Source organism: Perca fluviatilis, chromosome 6, assembly GCF_010015445.1.
Source record: "Perca fluviatilis chromosome 6, GENO_Pfluv_1.0, whole genome shotgun sequence".
Taxonomy (NCBI): Eukaryota; Metazoa; Chordata; class Actinopteri; order Perciformes; family Percidae; genus Perca; species Perca fluviatilis.
In genome coordinates, this window is record NC_053117.1 from 32,245,869 (window position 1) to 32,261,426 (window position 15,558).

Sequence of the window (15,558 nt, forward strand, 5' to 3'; positions counted from 1 at the left end):
GCATCTTTATACATTTATACATACAGTTTTATAAGGAGTGTCATGGAGCATGACAGTAGCCGGTTATCAATGCAGTATCCTAATTGATAAGTAATGCACCTCCAATAAGAATGTTTTCTCTTTTGATGATAACTCAAGTCTCTCCCCCCCACTTCCTGGGTAGCTCACCTGGTAGAGCATCCATGTATAGAGGTTTACTCCTTGACGCAGCGGCTGCGGGTTCAACTCTGCCCTGCGGCCCTTTGCTGCATGTCATTCCCCCTCTCTCTCCCCTTTCATGTCTTTGGCTGTCCTAAATAAATAAAGGCCTAAAATCCCCCAATTTTTTTTTTTTTAAATGTATCCATGTGTCTCCTCAAATAGACACTGCAGTCACACCCCCACTGCTGCAAGATGCCTTCTCCATGTCCTCCATGACCAGATCCTGTTCAGTAACGTGGTTGAGTCGCCTGGAAGGGTTCTTATCTAGGCTGTTAAGAGAAATGGGCTCCAGGGACGTTTGAGCATTATTAGCTGGGAGCACAGAGTTTCCCTGCAGCCTGTGCGAGTAGGTTTTCCTCCGCTGTCCATCCCCCGTGCACAGGCTGAACTTGAACACAGTTTGAAATCCTCTGCGGAAATTCTCATTGAAGAAACCGTAGATGATGGGGTTGATGCTGCTGTTGAAGAAGGCTAGCCAGTGGGCAAAGGGGTAAATGTAAATGTTGATGAGTCTGTACTGCTGCTCAGTCAGGCTGGCATAGTCGCTCAACATCATGAGGGTCCACAAAGGTAGCCAGGAAAGGATGAAAAGCAAAGCAACTATTAGAAGCATTTTAATCACCCTTTGCTTTTTCTTTGACACGGTGTGACGGTTGTCTTTGCCCGGCTTTCCTCCCGTTGGAACCGCTGTTTTGAAAAGCGTAATGCCAATCCGGCCGTACATAATCACGATGAGGGAAAGAGGAGCAAGATAGATATTTGCAAACAGGACAGTGGTGTAAATCTTCCTCATCTCCTGGTTTGGCCAATTCTCCCTGCACCAATAAAACGGGCTTGTTTTGTTGTCATAGCCCAGTAACACCCGAATGGTTTGCTCCTTGGACACTTGTAGCATCACCCCAGAGGGACACATAATGGATATGGCCAGAACCCAGATAATGACTATTATCAAAGAGGCTGTGGATATGGTCAGCTTTTGCTTGAATGGGTAGACAATGCATCTGAATCTGCAATAAAAATAAAGACTGGATCAGGAAAATGGATGCAGACATTAAACCTGCTTTTAAAAATACCTTTTCCATCAAAAATAGAGTGACAGCTAAGAACATTTACTTAAAATGGGACAACATTGTATGATTAGAATTACTGTATTTCATGAAGTGAAAAATCCAGGCTTTTTTCACATGGAGGGGCTGTTGTCAGGAAACTCAGGGTCATTAGTATAAGGGATATATATGCTAGTCAGTAGTGATGCACCGAAATGAAAATTCTGGGCCGAAACTGAAAATTCAGGGTGCACTGTGCCAAAAACAATTTTAAACCCATTTTAATATATATTTGTATTAATATTATACTTTTTAATTGATTTCATGAATTTAATGAATCTGAATTTAAAAACTACAAACCAATAAATGGATCAGACTTTTAATGAAAGTAACACACAAAAATTTGACAATATATTGTATATAAAACACTATTAAATATATTATTCTTCATTCAGTTCTGTAACAATCAAATGTAACAGATTTTTTGATTTACTCTGCATATTGAATTGGATGTCATGTTTTCAGGTGGTGTATCAAACCTGACGTGGAATCTTTGAAGTAATTCCACACCGCTGACATGATCGGCCTTTGCTGGGTAGCACCATGATAACGGCTAGATCAACTGAGAGGGAAATCTGAGCACTGAGGGGAGGGGCGGGGTGGAGAGGCATATATTTCCGGCTCATATTTTCGGCCGTTTTTCTCTTTTGGCCAAAAACCAAAAATGCCATTTTTCGGCACATCTACTGGTCAGTTTTTATTAAATAACAAAGAACAAAGTGAAAACAAATGCACAAGCAAAATGTGATTTAGCTTTGGAATTACAAATACTCTCTCTCACTCTGTGGTGGACTAATGTTCAGTATTAATAAAGAACATTGGGCCTCATTCACCAATATCTTCCTAAGTTTTCTATTAAATATGTTCTTAAGAAGGTTCCTAAGAAAAGTCTACGCCGGATTCATGACGTGTTCTTAAACAGCAGAATTGTTCGCATCTGTGTTCTTAGGATTGATGAATCCCACATCTTCGTAACTGAAAGCGCGTGCCAGTTGTTCCTAATTAGCATAAGAAAACGCCCCGCAAATTCCCATATAAGGACCTGACACTTCCTGTGCACCTCCTGGGAGACTGGTTTTCGGAGATTGTCGGATTGTCGCGGTGGAGGAAGTACTGAATCTCAGTACTTAAATGAAAGTACAAATAACCAGAGACATATTTACTTTAGTAAAATTAGAAGGTGTCCACTACCACAAACAAGGCCTGGCTTTAAAAAAAAAGTTCCGTCTTACGCAGCCTGGCAGAGGAGTAAACGACGCTGTGGAGAGAAATAGATATAGCAACTTTGATTTAAAAACGGCAATAATAAAAACAAACGTTTTCATTTTCACTTTTACCGGGGACTGTATTACCGAGGGTCAGCGGCGCTGCGCCCGGGCTCTGGAGCACCGGAGCTGGCTTGGATCAGCGGTGCCCCATATATACAGTATCTACGGCAACCAAACTTTACAGGTGAGACAAACGTGTGACGGTCAGGAAGACGTTTTGGCAGGGGGAAACTGATCAGAAATTGTAGAAATGTAGTGGAGTAGAAAGTATAGATAATTGCTGCAAAATGTAACAAAGTAAAAGTCAAAAGTAGGCTATGCACTAGTGAGTCTACTTAAGTAAAGTACAGATACGTGAAAAATTTACTTAAGTACAGTTAGGATGAATTTGTACTTTGTTACATTCTACCACTGCATTTTGGCCCTATAAATAGCGATCAATCACCAAATAACGCAGGATTTAATCAGTTTAATTGCTGATGTAAATTGCAGTGTTAGTGTTTTTTTTGCATACTATGATATTTTTTTCAACAAATGATCAGAAATACATTACAGTACAATACTATCATTGTAAACGACTGTAGAATTAAATAAAATGCAGTAAGCAATCATTTGGAGCAAATTGTCATCACTCAAATGTGCGTAAGAGTGCTTTTCAGTGTTCGTAGATTTTGTTCTTAGCTAAGAACAAATCCAAGTTAAGAAAACATTAGTGAATGCCAGAATCTTCGTAAAAAGTTCGTAAGAAGGGTTTAAGAACACATTTCTTCGTAAGAACGGTTGGTGAATGAGGCCCAGTGACGTCACGGTTTGTTCTTAATGCAATTTGTACTGCAGATCAATTTAAAAACAATAAAAGGCATTATTAACCCAGCTCCCCTTGTTACCATCATTGTCATCCACGACTATATGGTCTGTCTGTTAATAAAAAGGTACATCATGTCCGCAGCAAACTTTACACAAAGGTTGTCGTGGGGCTTTTTGGCAGAATACAAAGGCACACCAGGCTGTTTTTGCCAAATGGTGATAAATAGATTTTTATTTTTCAAACTTTTACTGAGATCAACCTGAAATGTTGATATTTATGAATATAGTTTAAATTATGAATCAGCTGATATAGGTGGTTCTAGGGCTGCACGATTAATCCAATCACAATCGCGATGTCACTCTGTGCGATTACATAACCGCAAAAACTGTGCAATTTGAGTAAACAAAAAGGTTTGCTGTGTGCGTGACACTGTGTGCATTCCATGTCTCCACGTTGTAACATGATGTACCTCTGATCAACCACACAGGTGTTTTCAGTTCTGCTTCAGCTTCAGCTTATTTGACTCTGCTCAGACTGAAGGTGGCCCCGAGATTTGATGGGAGCTTCTTTGTACCAATAAAAATGATAAAGCTCTAACAGGTGCAACAGCACTAACAGGGGACTCAGAAAGATGTCACTCAATCAGTCTTACCACACCAACACAGTCCTGGAAAGAGGTCCAATCAGTCACATTAAATGAAAACCCCTGTATGGGTGTTCAGAGCTTTTAAGAAGCTTGGTGTTTTCTGTTAAATCACTTTACATTGTCTTTTCAATCTCTTTTTCCTCTCACTTTTCCCTCACACAGCCACTACGCTAACTCTCTTCACCACTCACACACTGAAGTCACTCACTCTCGTTCTTGCTCTGACAAATATCTGATGTATGGTTCTGTGTTGAATCTGTCCTCTGAATTACATACCCCATGAATGTATTAAGTGCGCCCCCTAAACAACGTCCACAAAAGATGACCAGTGACCAGTCAGTCTGTTTAGGCAGTAGCGCGTGTGTCGCGTATGGTCATGTAAGTATCAGAAGTGTAGAGGGTTTCAGAGCATGCAGACTTTAAGAAGTGGTTGTACGAAGTATTTTTTGTAACTTAATCACTAGTTATTATATCACACCCATCTTAACAGTAACAGATCCCATCGATCAATGTCTACCTTTAGAGAAGACAGGCGAGGAGGGAAATTTGCTGGGAAAAGGTCTTGAAATTTGTGTGTGCCCAGACATCCAGATATTTTATTTTGTCCATGCACACTTTAAACGGCACCATATGGAGAAACGGAGATTCCTTTGCCACTGGATTAATGGGCATCAGCTCACTTTTCTGAGTGTTTACTTTGTAGCCCGAGATTTTGCCAAACTCACTCAGAAGACAAAAAAAGCTATCAATCTGTCAATCCTTTCCATGTCCGGGCCGGGTGAGGTTTCCCGTGTTGAGTCAAATTAAGAAGAGATGAGGAAGGATTAGACAAGTAAAGTAACATATCATCCGCATACAATGTGATTGTATGTTCCAAATCTGCCCTTGTAATACCCTTAACATCTTTACTGTTACGCAAAGCTATGGCTAGCACCTCAATCGTAATTGCAAAAAGGAGGGGGGACAAAGGGCACCCCTGCCTTGTCCCTCCTGTTAGTGAAAAAGATGGTGATATACAATTATTAGTGTGTACCGCTGCTGGCGGCGAAGTATGTAGAATTTTGACCCGTGATAAAAAATTTGGCCCAAATCCAATTTTCTCAAGCGTATGGAATAAATAATAATACATTTAATTTGTAATGCACTTTATATTTAAGCAAATCTCAAAGTGCTACATGATAGTGCTAAAAATTATAAAAACACATGGAGAGCATGAAAAGAAAAGGAAGTAAATAAAAGGCAAAAGGACACAAGTTCACTCAAAAGCTCTCCTAAAAAGGTGGGTTTTAAGGCCACGTTTAAAAGCATCCACAGTCTGTGGGGTCCTCAGGTGGTTAGGGAGAGGCATTCCACAGTCTGGGAGCAGCTGAGCAGAAAGCCCGATCTCCCATTGTACAAAGCTTTGTCCTGGGAGGTTTCAAAAATATATGCTGAGGCAGATCGGAGTGCGTGTTGAGGTCTGTGGGGTGAGGAGTTCCTTGAGGTAGAGGGGGGCTTCACCATGAATGCACTGGTGGGTAAGGAGGAGACACCTGTACTCAACCCTGAGTGAGACAGGAAGCCAATGGAGTGATTTAAGGATGGGGGTGATGTGGTCATATTTGCGCACCCTCAACAGGATCCTAGCAGCACTGTTTTGAATATACTGCAACTTCTGAAGGCTTTTGTCAGGTATCCCGGTGAGGAGTGCATTGCAGTAGTCCAGCCTGGAGGAGACAAAAGCGTGGACAAGCTTTTCCGCGTCTGCAGGAGTGAGTGTGGGACGGAGTTTGGCAATGTTCCTGAGGTGGAAAAAGGAAGTCTTGCAGAGATGTTTGATGTGAGTCTCAAAGGTCAGATGAGAGTCCATTTTAACACCCAGGTTAGTGGCTGATGTTGAAAGTGGAATAGTTTGGCCGGAGAAGTTGATGCTGGTAATGTCAGATGATTGAACCTGGTGTGGGGTGCCGATTAGAATGGCTTCAGTCTTGGAGCTGTTTAGCTGCAGAAAGTTTTGTTTCATCCACGCCTTTATCTCCTCCAGGCAGGTGGTCAGAGTGGATGATGGCAGGGCAGCAGAGGCGGTTGGGTTTGTCTTGAGGTAGAGTTGAGTATCATCAGCATAGCAGTGGAATGAAATTCCATGCCGGCTGAGACATAAATAGTCACACTCCACCTGATCAAAAGCCTTTTCGGCATCTAAAGATATAATAACTTTTGGATGGATTTATGGGACCATAAATTATGTTATACAAACAGCAGATATTAAAGGAGGCCTGCCGATTCTTTATGAAACCAGTCTGGTCCTGTGAGATTATAGTTGAAAGAACTGTTTCGAGACGGCGAGCAACAATTTTTGCAAAGATTTTGCTGTCTACATTAAGTAAAGAGATAGGGCGGTAAGAACAGCATTCCTGTTTGTTTTTGCCTTCTTTCAGAATGAGTGACATAGTTGCTTGCCATAATGTTTTGGGCAGTGAGCCAACCAACAAGGAATTACTATACAGAGTTTAGGATGGGAGCCAATTGGTTTAAAAATTTCTTGAAAAATTCTGTTCTAACTCGGCTGCTTTTGCAGGATCTATATGAGGGATGTCAATGCTTTGGAGAAATTATTTGATTAAGTTATCATCCCTTAGTGATTCAGATGTATACAAGTTACGGTAGAACCTCATAAAGCATGAGTTAGTGGCGACATGGTCTGTACAGACCGTACCAGATTTGTCACGGACCTCAGAAATTGCCTGACTTGCTGCTCTTTGGCGAAGTTTTTTTGCCATGCTCATAGTACCTATGACGGGATCTGATCAAAAGGTTCTCAGGTTTTAGTGTGGCTTATAGATCAAATTCTTTTTGGAGGAGTAGGCATTCCTTAATGTCTTCAGCTGATGTTTTTACTGCTAACTGTGAGTCAAGGCGACCAATGTTGTTGATTAATTCATTAATATGGGTGTTTCTGGCTTTTCTTAGCTGTGCACATTGTAGGAGATTTTTTTATGTTCATACAACGTTTTACGCATGTTAAGTTGGCTGAAAATAAAAGCAGTTGAAAGTGAGAGGATGTTTCTTTTTTTACTGAGTTTATTGTTCATGTCTCCACATATTATCAAATGATGTTTGTTTAAATCAGGCAGACGGGAAAAGAGATTGGTAAAGAATGCAGCGTTATCACAATTGGATGCATAAACGCTTGCTATAATAACTGGGGTGTTATACAATTTGCCCATAACAACAACATATCTGCCCGCATCGATCTGAGAAATGATACAAGGTACATGTTTACCAATAAGAAGTGATTTAGCATGAAACTTTGAGTTATAGACCTCACCACCCCATCTAGCCTGCAAGCATGAATGGTCCGATACTCTCAAGTGAGTCTCCTGAAGGAAGGCAATATCTACTTTTAGCTGCTGTAAAGGTGTCAGAACTTTCTTGCTTTTCACAGAATGGTTCATCCCCTTAACATTCCAGCTCACAAATTAAATTGGACATGTAGCTATCCCGCCTGTAGTCACACTCTGTGCCATGACAAAAAAATAAAGAGTATATCTAAAGACACTAAGTACTAAGACCCTCATTTCCCTTCCCATCTCCCCCAACTTAACTGGGTTCAAGCTTCTCCCTAACATAGAATATCCACACATTGTGCTTATAATAGGGGAACTAACCAGCTAAACACTAAACTCAACAGAACATGAAAAAACTATTAGGCGTAGATGTCAAAACGTAAAACAATCACTTCCAAAAAGGTTTGGTAAACTGACATTAACCTCCAGTTATTTACAGTATGCTTGTACACACACATCAATGACAGAAAGAGACAGCTAGATACTAAAGCAAACCTCTCCAGGTAGGCTTAACATTTAAGGTGTGATGTGCATAACGTATACACACACACACACACACACACACACACACCTTGACATTGTGACATTGACTTGGCACTTAATACCCCGAATGGGTGTAAAGATTAAGTTTATGCAAGGTCACATCAGCTATACAGATAAGTAGCCTCGTACGTTTGTTGAAAACAACATTACAGTCTAAACACACTGAACGTATCTGTAACCGTTACCTAAATGACACAGGTAGTGTAAAAATAGTGTATAGCCTGCTGTACAGTCCAGAGTAATAGGCGTAGACTGACATTAAATTGACATCATCATGGCACTTACTCAAATCACCGGTTTTATTCGTCGTTATAGTCATTAGTCGTCGCTTGCCTTGTAATGTCCTGGGAAATGTACTTCTGGACTTCATCAGGCGAGGTGAAAAATTTCTCCACTCCATTGTGTGTGATACGAAGACATGCCGGGTGAAGTATGCCAAACCGGAGCCCCTTAATTCCACGCAGCTGCTGTCTAATGCCATTGAATGCTACTCGTGCACGGGCAACTCTTGCTGTGTAATCCGGGAAGACCTAGACAGTTATGTCGTTCACCTTCACCCTCCGCCGTTCTCTGGCAAGACGCAGGATATTGGAGCAGTCATGAAAGCAATGAAGTCGGGCCATGATGGCTCTAGATGGGGCCCCTTGTTTCGGTGGCGGTTGTAAAGTCCGGTGTGCTCTATCCACTAGAGGGGCATTTTCCAGCTGGAAAGCTTCTTTCAGCAGCACGGAGAGTGCAGTTGTGCTACAATTATGGCCCTCTGGCACCCCAATGATTCGTATATTGTTGCGCCTGAATCTACCTTACAGGTCCTCATTTATCTTCTAAAGCAGTCACCTGGGTTGAGAGCCGCTGCACAGTGCGCTGTAGAGCCACGATGTCATCGGAGCATCCAGAAAGTCCCCTCTCCATCTCCATGGTGTTCCCCATCGCAGTCACCTCGTTTTTTATAGCAGCCTTGAAGTTAGAGAGCTCCATCTTGGCACCTTGTATCTCTGATTTAATGCCAGACATTTCACTTTCAAGCACCGCCCGAATCTCATCCTTGAAAACAGTCACAAAGTCTGCACGTAGCAATGACAAGAGTTAATTTTTAAGGGCCGTGATGTCGGGCCTTCCGCTGCCGGAGACGCCATAGCGGGGTTACCTGAGTCACTCGAGGCCCCGGAGGGGGACGGCGTGCTGGTCTTAACAGGTCGCTAACAAGTTAGTATTCCGACTTTTAATGTTTCTACCAGGGTTATAATCATTAACGAAAACGAACGAAATAATAAAAACTAGGTGGGAAAAAACATTGTCGTTAACTGAAATAATAATAAAAACGTGGCATTACAAAAAACGATAATTAAACTAAAACTGTAATGTCTGTTTGCAAAACTAACTAAAATAAAATAATATGATTGAGTAAATGTCCTTAGTTTTCGTCTTTGTCAATTCTTTCACAGACCAAATAACGTGATATCTTTCAGAGTTGACATTTCCGACCATAGACCTGTTTTATTCAGTCTGCTGTAGACATAAGATGAGAAATGACATTCAGCCTATAGTTTCTGACCGGGAACCCAGAAATTCCGACATTCCACGTCAAATTGAACACAACATGTCCATACCCCTCGCCTGGCATCATAGCGGTACCGAAAGTCGGAAGAAAGCGGCAAAGTCCTATTTGATTATGACTGTGTCAGATAAAAGCAATTGCCTCGCAGTGGAAGGTGGTAAAATAAGTGGACAATTAATTAAAGGGAAAAATCCCACGAATTTGAAAGTACATTTGAGAAGCTCGCACAAGGAGGCTAACCTAGCTTACCTTAACAAGCAGTGACAGGGCAAGGAAAACGCAAAGCCCCCTTCCCTGCCCCTTCCCCCGAAACAGAAGCTAACCCCGGGCCGGTACAGGGCATGGATGTATGGGTACAAGGCCAGGCAGCATGACGGAGACAACCGCAGGACAGAGAACACTACAGGCGGGCTTTCACCGGCGACCCAATAGCTGCTGGTTACGCATGAACACTAAAAGCGTGAGGAAGCGTGGGTTATATGTGTATTGATACTGGGATGTCTAGCTACACAACTGTGTGAGTCAATTGACTTCAAAATGTTCGCCACTTACTCGAACCAAAGTTCAAAACACCTGTTGATGTATGTCTTCTTTAGCCTGTTGGCTAGTTAAGTTTTTTCCTGGAACACGTCACTTGCACATTTTGCACTTACTGCGGCGTCTTGTGTAGACTGTTTACATATTTGTGCTCATCATCATATGTACATTTTATGTACTGGTGTTATTAATAGGCTACATTGTGAATACATATTTCTAAAATTGTATGATGTTTTTGTTGAGTTATTATTACACAATACTTTTTTCAGACCTTTTTGAATCTTGCCCCCGACAAATAACCCATATTACAAAAAAAGACTAAAACTAACCATTTTCAAAAAATAAAAACTAAACTAAACTAGCAAACCCGCTTTAAAAACTAATTAAAACTAAACTGAATTTGAAAACAAAAAGTCAAAACAAAATAAAAACTAATGAAAAATGCAAAACTATAATAACCTTAGTTTCTACCTGACCTGACATCGATATTTCGCCAGAATAACAGTTAAATGATAAAATGTTCCCAAAAAGCTCCGCAAAACACAGCTACTCCATTGCTCGCTTACTAGCGCCCCTGTTTATGTATTTCTTCTTATTGTCATTTAATTTGGTATGTTCAAGTAAAAAAATACACATTTCAAAGCTTATTTTCAGCATTTCCTTCCTAATCAAGTAAACTAATGATAACATGATATTGCAATAGTAATCGTAGCATTGGAAATCACAATCGCAGTATGACTTTTTCTCCAAATCGTGCAGCCCTAGTAGTGTGCTCTCTCTTTGTGTAAATGTTTTACTGTATATTTCCATCTGCATGGGCAGCAGTGTCTCCCTGCAGTCTGTTAGAGTCCCGCCAGCAGCAGTGTGTCTGAGGTTGGCAGCCACGTGACCTCTCTTCCTTTATAAACTGTGACTGCTCTTGAGGTGGCTAATATACATTTTGGCCTACCTTTTGAAGTCAGTCCCTTCTTTCTTTATTTCTGTCACTTTGCGGAGCTGAAAATATGTATGACTAACCACATCAGTGACCCTCTGGTCACTGCTGAAGCCTTCAAAAATGCTGCTACCCTTCTTCTTCTTCTTCTTTAGGGTCTTTTCTCACCAGCCACTGTCTGAGACATCTTACCTATTGACTTATACTTTACCATATGTATACAGTATATTTAAATGTAGAGTTGACACTTGCATGCTCACATGCACACAAATTCACTCTAATTTCAGGGTGATAAATCAAAAGCATCACCAAAAACTGGAAAAACTGTCCTCATGCGTAATATATATTAATGGGTCATTATTATTGATGCATCAACAAGTAGAAGCCTTTTAATGGTATAGCTGTTAGTACTCAAGTACAATTAGTAGTAGTTTACTTGAATAGCACGTAGTTACATTCCACCACTGGGAGGAAGAAAGGCCAGCAAAGACACAAGCTTTCAAATATTGTCATCAAATATGACTCCTGCTTAAAAACTATGCCATTGTTTAAAAAAAGAAGAAGAAAATAAGAGAGAGAGCGTAATTTTTGGCTGTGCCGGAAACTATGATTGTGATACACAGACAAGCTAAGACGCAGACGAAAAAAGCACTTGATGAGAATGTAGATTTGCCAGCAGATCAGTGGAAACATTCCAGGGGGATGGATGGAAATCATTACAGCTTAGACAAAACTGGCGACTACCATTGACTACCGCCTCCGTTGAGAGGGAGGTGGATTGACTCGAGCTCTAATCTCAATTAGAACAGAGGCATGCAGGGACAACTAGACCAGTCAATTTATGAATGACTATGGGTGGTGTTAGTGTTGATGTTAAGGTATTGAGGAAAAGGGGGATTTTGTTCCAACTCCATTGGATGTGTACTTCCGCATTTCCCCACTGTGAGATTCTACATCCTCCAGTGGTTTTTAAAGTGATTAAGTAAGATTAACAGCCAGCTGGTGTCATCTCCATGAACCGCAATTGGTCAATTCAGCATGATGGTTCAAAAGAGGACACGTACTAGATAAAGCTGTACAACCCTTCTCATTTGCCTGCCTTTTCTTCTTCTTGTGTTCAGGAAGTTTATGGGCGTCGACAAAGAGCCTTTGGGCCCCATGTGGGTGTTCAACCCCCAGCCAATAACAGTGTGAAGGGTGTGCAGCCCCCTATCATTCCCAGGCGGTGAAATACCGCCGCTTTGTCACCCACCTCAGCGTCTGATACTGGCAAGGCACCCTCCAGCGCCATTACGATACAAAACGGCAGTATTTCACGACAAATGGGTTGTAACGTCGCTGTGTTTTTATGCCTTTCCCCTGCTCCTCATCTCACTCCCCTGCTGTGTCCTGTTGGTGTGTCTGTGCGACCGAGGGCGGAGGTGAGTCACACACACACAGAGCAGAGAGGCCACAGCAGACAGGATACAGTTTGCGCTTCGGCTACATTCACTCAGAATTCGGCAATGCAGCACCTTCTTGCAGGGTTGTGCGGAGGTGTCGGTGTTTTTATTTGTGGGTAAGATAGGGCTGGACCCGAATATTCGAATATTCGTTCGGTGGGTTGGTATTCGATTTTAAAATTTGACATTCGAATATTCGTTTTTTTTTTTTTTTTTTTCTGCATTTATCTCTCGTTCACACTCCAGTCCAGTTGGTGGCGGTAATGCACATTTAAGTTGGTTTGCCAACCGCCAATAAACTACAAAGAAGAAGAAGAAGAGACTGTCGGTACATGATGACGCCCACTGTCAGTACCCGATCCGTTCCACCGGCACAATCCGTTCTGCACATGCGCAAGATGTTCACGCATGCGCTGTGGTACGAGGATTTACGACACTACCCAATCTGTTCCCACGCTAGCTAACGTTAGTTTAGCTAATAGCTAATTCGGCGGACCGCTAGGTGATTATAGCGGTCTGCCGTTAGCCTCCACCGGGAAGCTAACATTAGTTTAGCTAACGGTTAATTTGGCTAACCGCTAGCTGATTGTAGCGGTCTGCCGTTAGCCTCCACAGTTAGGTTAATGTTAGTTTAGCTAATAGCTAATTCTGCTAACCGCTAGCTGAGACAGCATGTAAACTTTAAAAGACCCTCAAAATAAAACTTGAAAATAAACGTTAACATATATAACAGCTGTTACGTCAGTTTTACTTGTGCTCATTTAAAATACAATCACTCAATACTTGTCTTTATTGTTATAACTGTAAAGTCTTAATTTAGCTGTAGCCTGCTTTTCCCATTATGTTTGACTTAACGTTATTTTAGACTGAATCTAGCTGTCCGTTCTGCCTGCACGAGCCGTTCTGCGCATGCGTTATTTTAGACTGCGGTTAGCCGAATTAGCTGTTAGCTATCCCGGTGGAGGCTAGCGTAGAACAGATTGGGCAGGTCGTAAAACGGTATTATCATCTGCGCATACGTCATGGCATACGTGTCATCTTGCACATGCGCAGAACGGATCGTGCCGGTGGAATGGATCGGGTACTGACACCCACTTCGAGCATTTAGCAAGCTGGGCAGAGAAGCTAGCGGTGATAAAAAGTGCGGAAATGGAAAACTGTTTCCCGTTTTTCCGTTGTGATTTGGCCAGAAACTTCAACATTGTGAGGCGAAGAGATCGTTTTGGAATATAAAGCTTGGATATTACATTTCCTTGGACTCTTGGGGATTTATGAAAATCAAGTTTTGGTCAAAATACCACTTTGTTGCTGACAGGACAACGACAACAGGTATGCATGCACTCTCGGCTGCGCAGATTACGGCTGAGTTGTTTTATTTTATTTTACTTTGTAACAGTTGTGTACATGGCTGTATATTTTGAAGATTTAATGCTTTAAAGTTATAAAAACGCTCATGAGTGGAAGTTTTATCGATGTTACAGTGACGCCCCAGTCACAAAGTGTCCCGTTGATGGGAGGGTGATCCTTGAGAGGTTAAAAGTTTATTAATTCTGAATGCGTCTGGCCTGTCTATCTATATTGCACCAAATACGACACTGCACTCCCTTGTGAAGTCGTTTGGATGAAAGGTTCTCAAAATAATTAACATGCAAACAAACAAACAGACACATAGAGATTCCTGCCTTTATTAGAGATAATAATATGTTCAGCCCCCTCTCTCCGAAGCTTCAAATATTCGATGCTCATTACTACCGAAGCTTCGACCTCAAAAAATGGTATTCGGACCAGCCCTAAGGTAAGAATGTAATCATAACCGAACATTATGTTTTATTCCTCTGATTTACAGCTTTGTTATGGCTAATGCCGATCCCTCTCTTCTCTCTCTCTCGCTAAAGAGAGAGAGAGAGAGAGTTGCCGATTTTTAACCCTTCGGAAGCAAGTCATCCAGCTGAGTTTTACCAGCAGGTAAATATAGACCTCCGGACACTTGCGCCATTCGTCTGCATGTACGGCAGTACAGAAAATCGAAGAAAAACGTTCCCTTAAGTTTAGGGTGAAAAGACGTCCCGGTTTGACCGTGACAGTACCGATTTGACCGTGACAGTACCGATTTTCAGTTGGAGTCCCGACAAAAGCCTGTCAGGATGCTAAAATGTCACGGTTTACACCAACCACTATGAAATTGTCCCGGTTGTCAGCGATTACATTGCCGACGTGGTCTCATTATAGCCCGATCATTAACCATTAACCCATGTAGAAAGACATCCGGTGTATGATTTTAACAATGTGTGTGTCAGTCATTCGTAGCGGTCTGTGTCTAATCTGTGCAGCCAGCTTTACAATGTATATTTGTAAACATTGTTGCAATGCCTCTTTTTATCTGTTGTTTTAACCATTATTATTATTATTTTTCTGCAAAAAATCTGGTTATCACTGCGCAAATTCTGATTTGAACACAACTTGTACATAATGATGTACCCACCTTACCTAATGCTTTAGTTGATGTGTTGTTCATGCATGAGTGATGATGATTCATAAGATGTAAAGGAATGAAGTAATGCACAAATCATTAATCATTCATGCATGAATTCATAATTCATGTACCCTTACCGTAAAGTGTTACCATAACTTTACAGTAGTTCAAGCCTGTGGCAACAGTTCCAAATAATTTGTTTCGTGCCATGCAATGAAAAATACCTTTTCATAAAGGGTGCATTTTCCAAATGAATGCTTTAATTCTGAAAAATAAAGTTGGTCGCACACGAAACTCACTCAATGTCTTTTAATATTATTTCTTAGACATGTAGGCTACATACCAAGACAATTCATGAATATTAACTGAGATACCCCATTATGTTGTGAGCAGTAGGCCTACGTGTGCTGTTGGCAAAATTGTGTCTAATCTGTCTGCGTCTAACCTGGGCTGGCACATGTTCACATTGAAAGGCGTGCGCGTGCACGAGAACTACGGTCACGCGCAAAGTGTCCCGGTTTTAGTTCCGGGAAATCTGGTCACCCTACTTAAGTTACCCGTTAGCGCTAGCTAACTAGCTTTGATTGACAAGGTGCTACCGAACGCAAAACAACATAATTTTAGGCAACCAAAATGTTTCAGTTCACTTTGATGAAGTGAAAGCACACAGCGAGAGGGTCAAAGTTTAAGATGAAAACATGGAGAAGGAACAAGTT

At 41.5% G+C, this 15,558-nt stretch overlaps 1 protein-coding gene across 1 annotated transcript in view; it reads right to left on the minus strand.

Moving 5' to 3' along the window:
* Window positions 1-291: 291 nt before the first annotated feature.
* The window catches only part of npffr2a (neuropeptide FF receptor 2a), a 36,398-nt gene continuing 21,131 nt past the window's right edge, over window positions 292-15,558 (minus strand). The window contains exon 4 of the mRNA XM_039804274.1: window positions 292-1,208. Within this exon, the coding sequence (XP_039660208.1) occupies window positions 356-1,208 (853 nt within the window). The 3' untranslated portion in view covers window positions 292-355. The remainder of the gene's footprint in view (window positions 1,209-15,558) is intronic.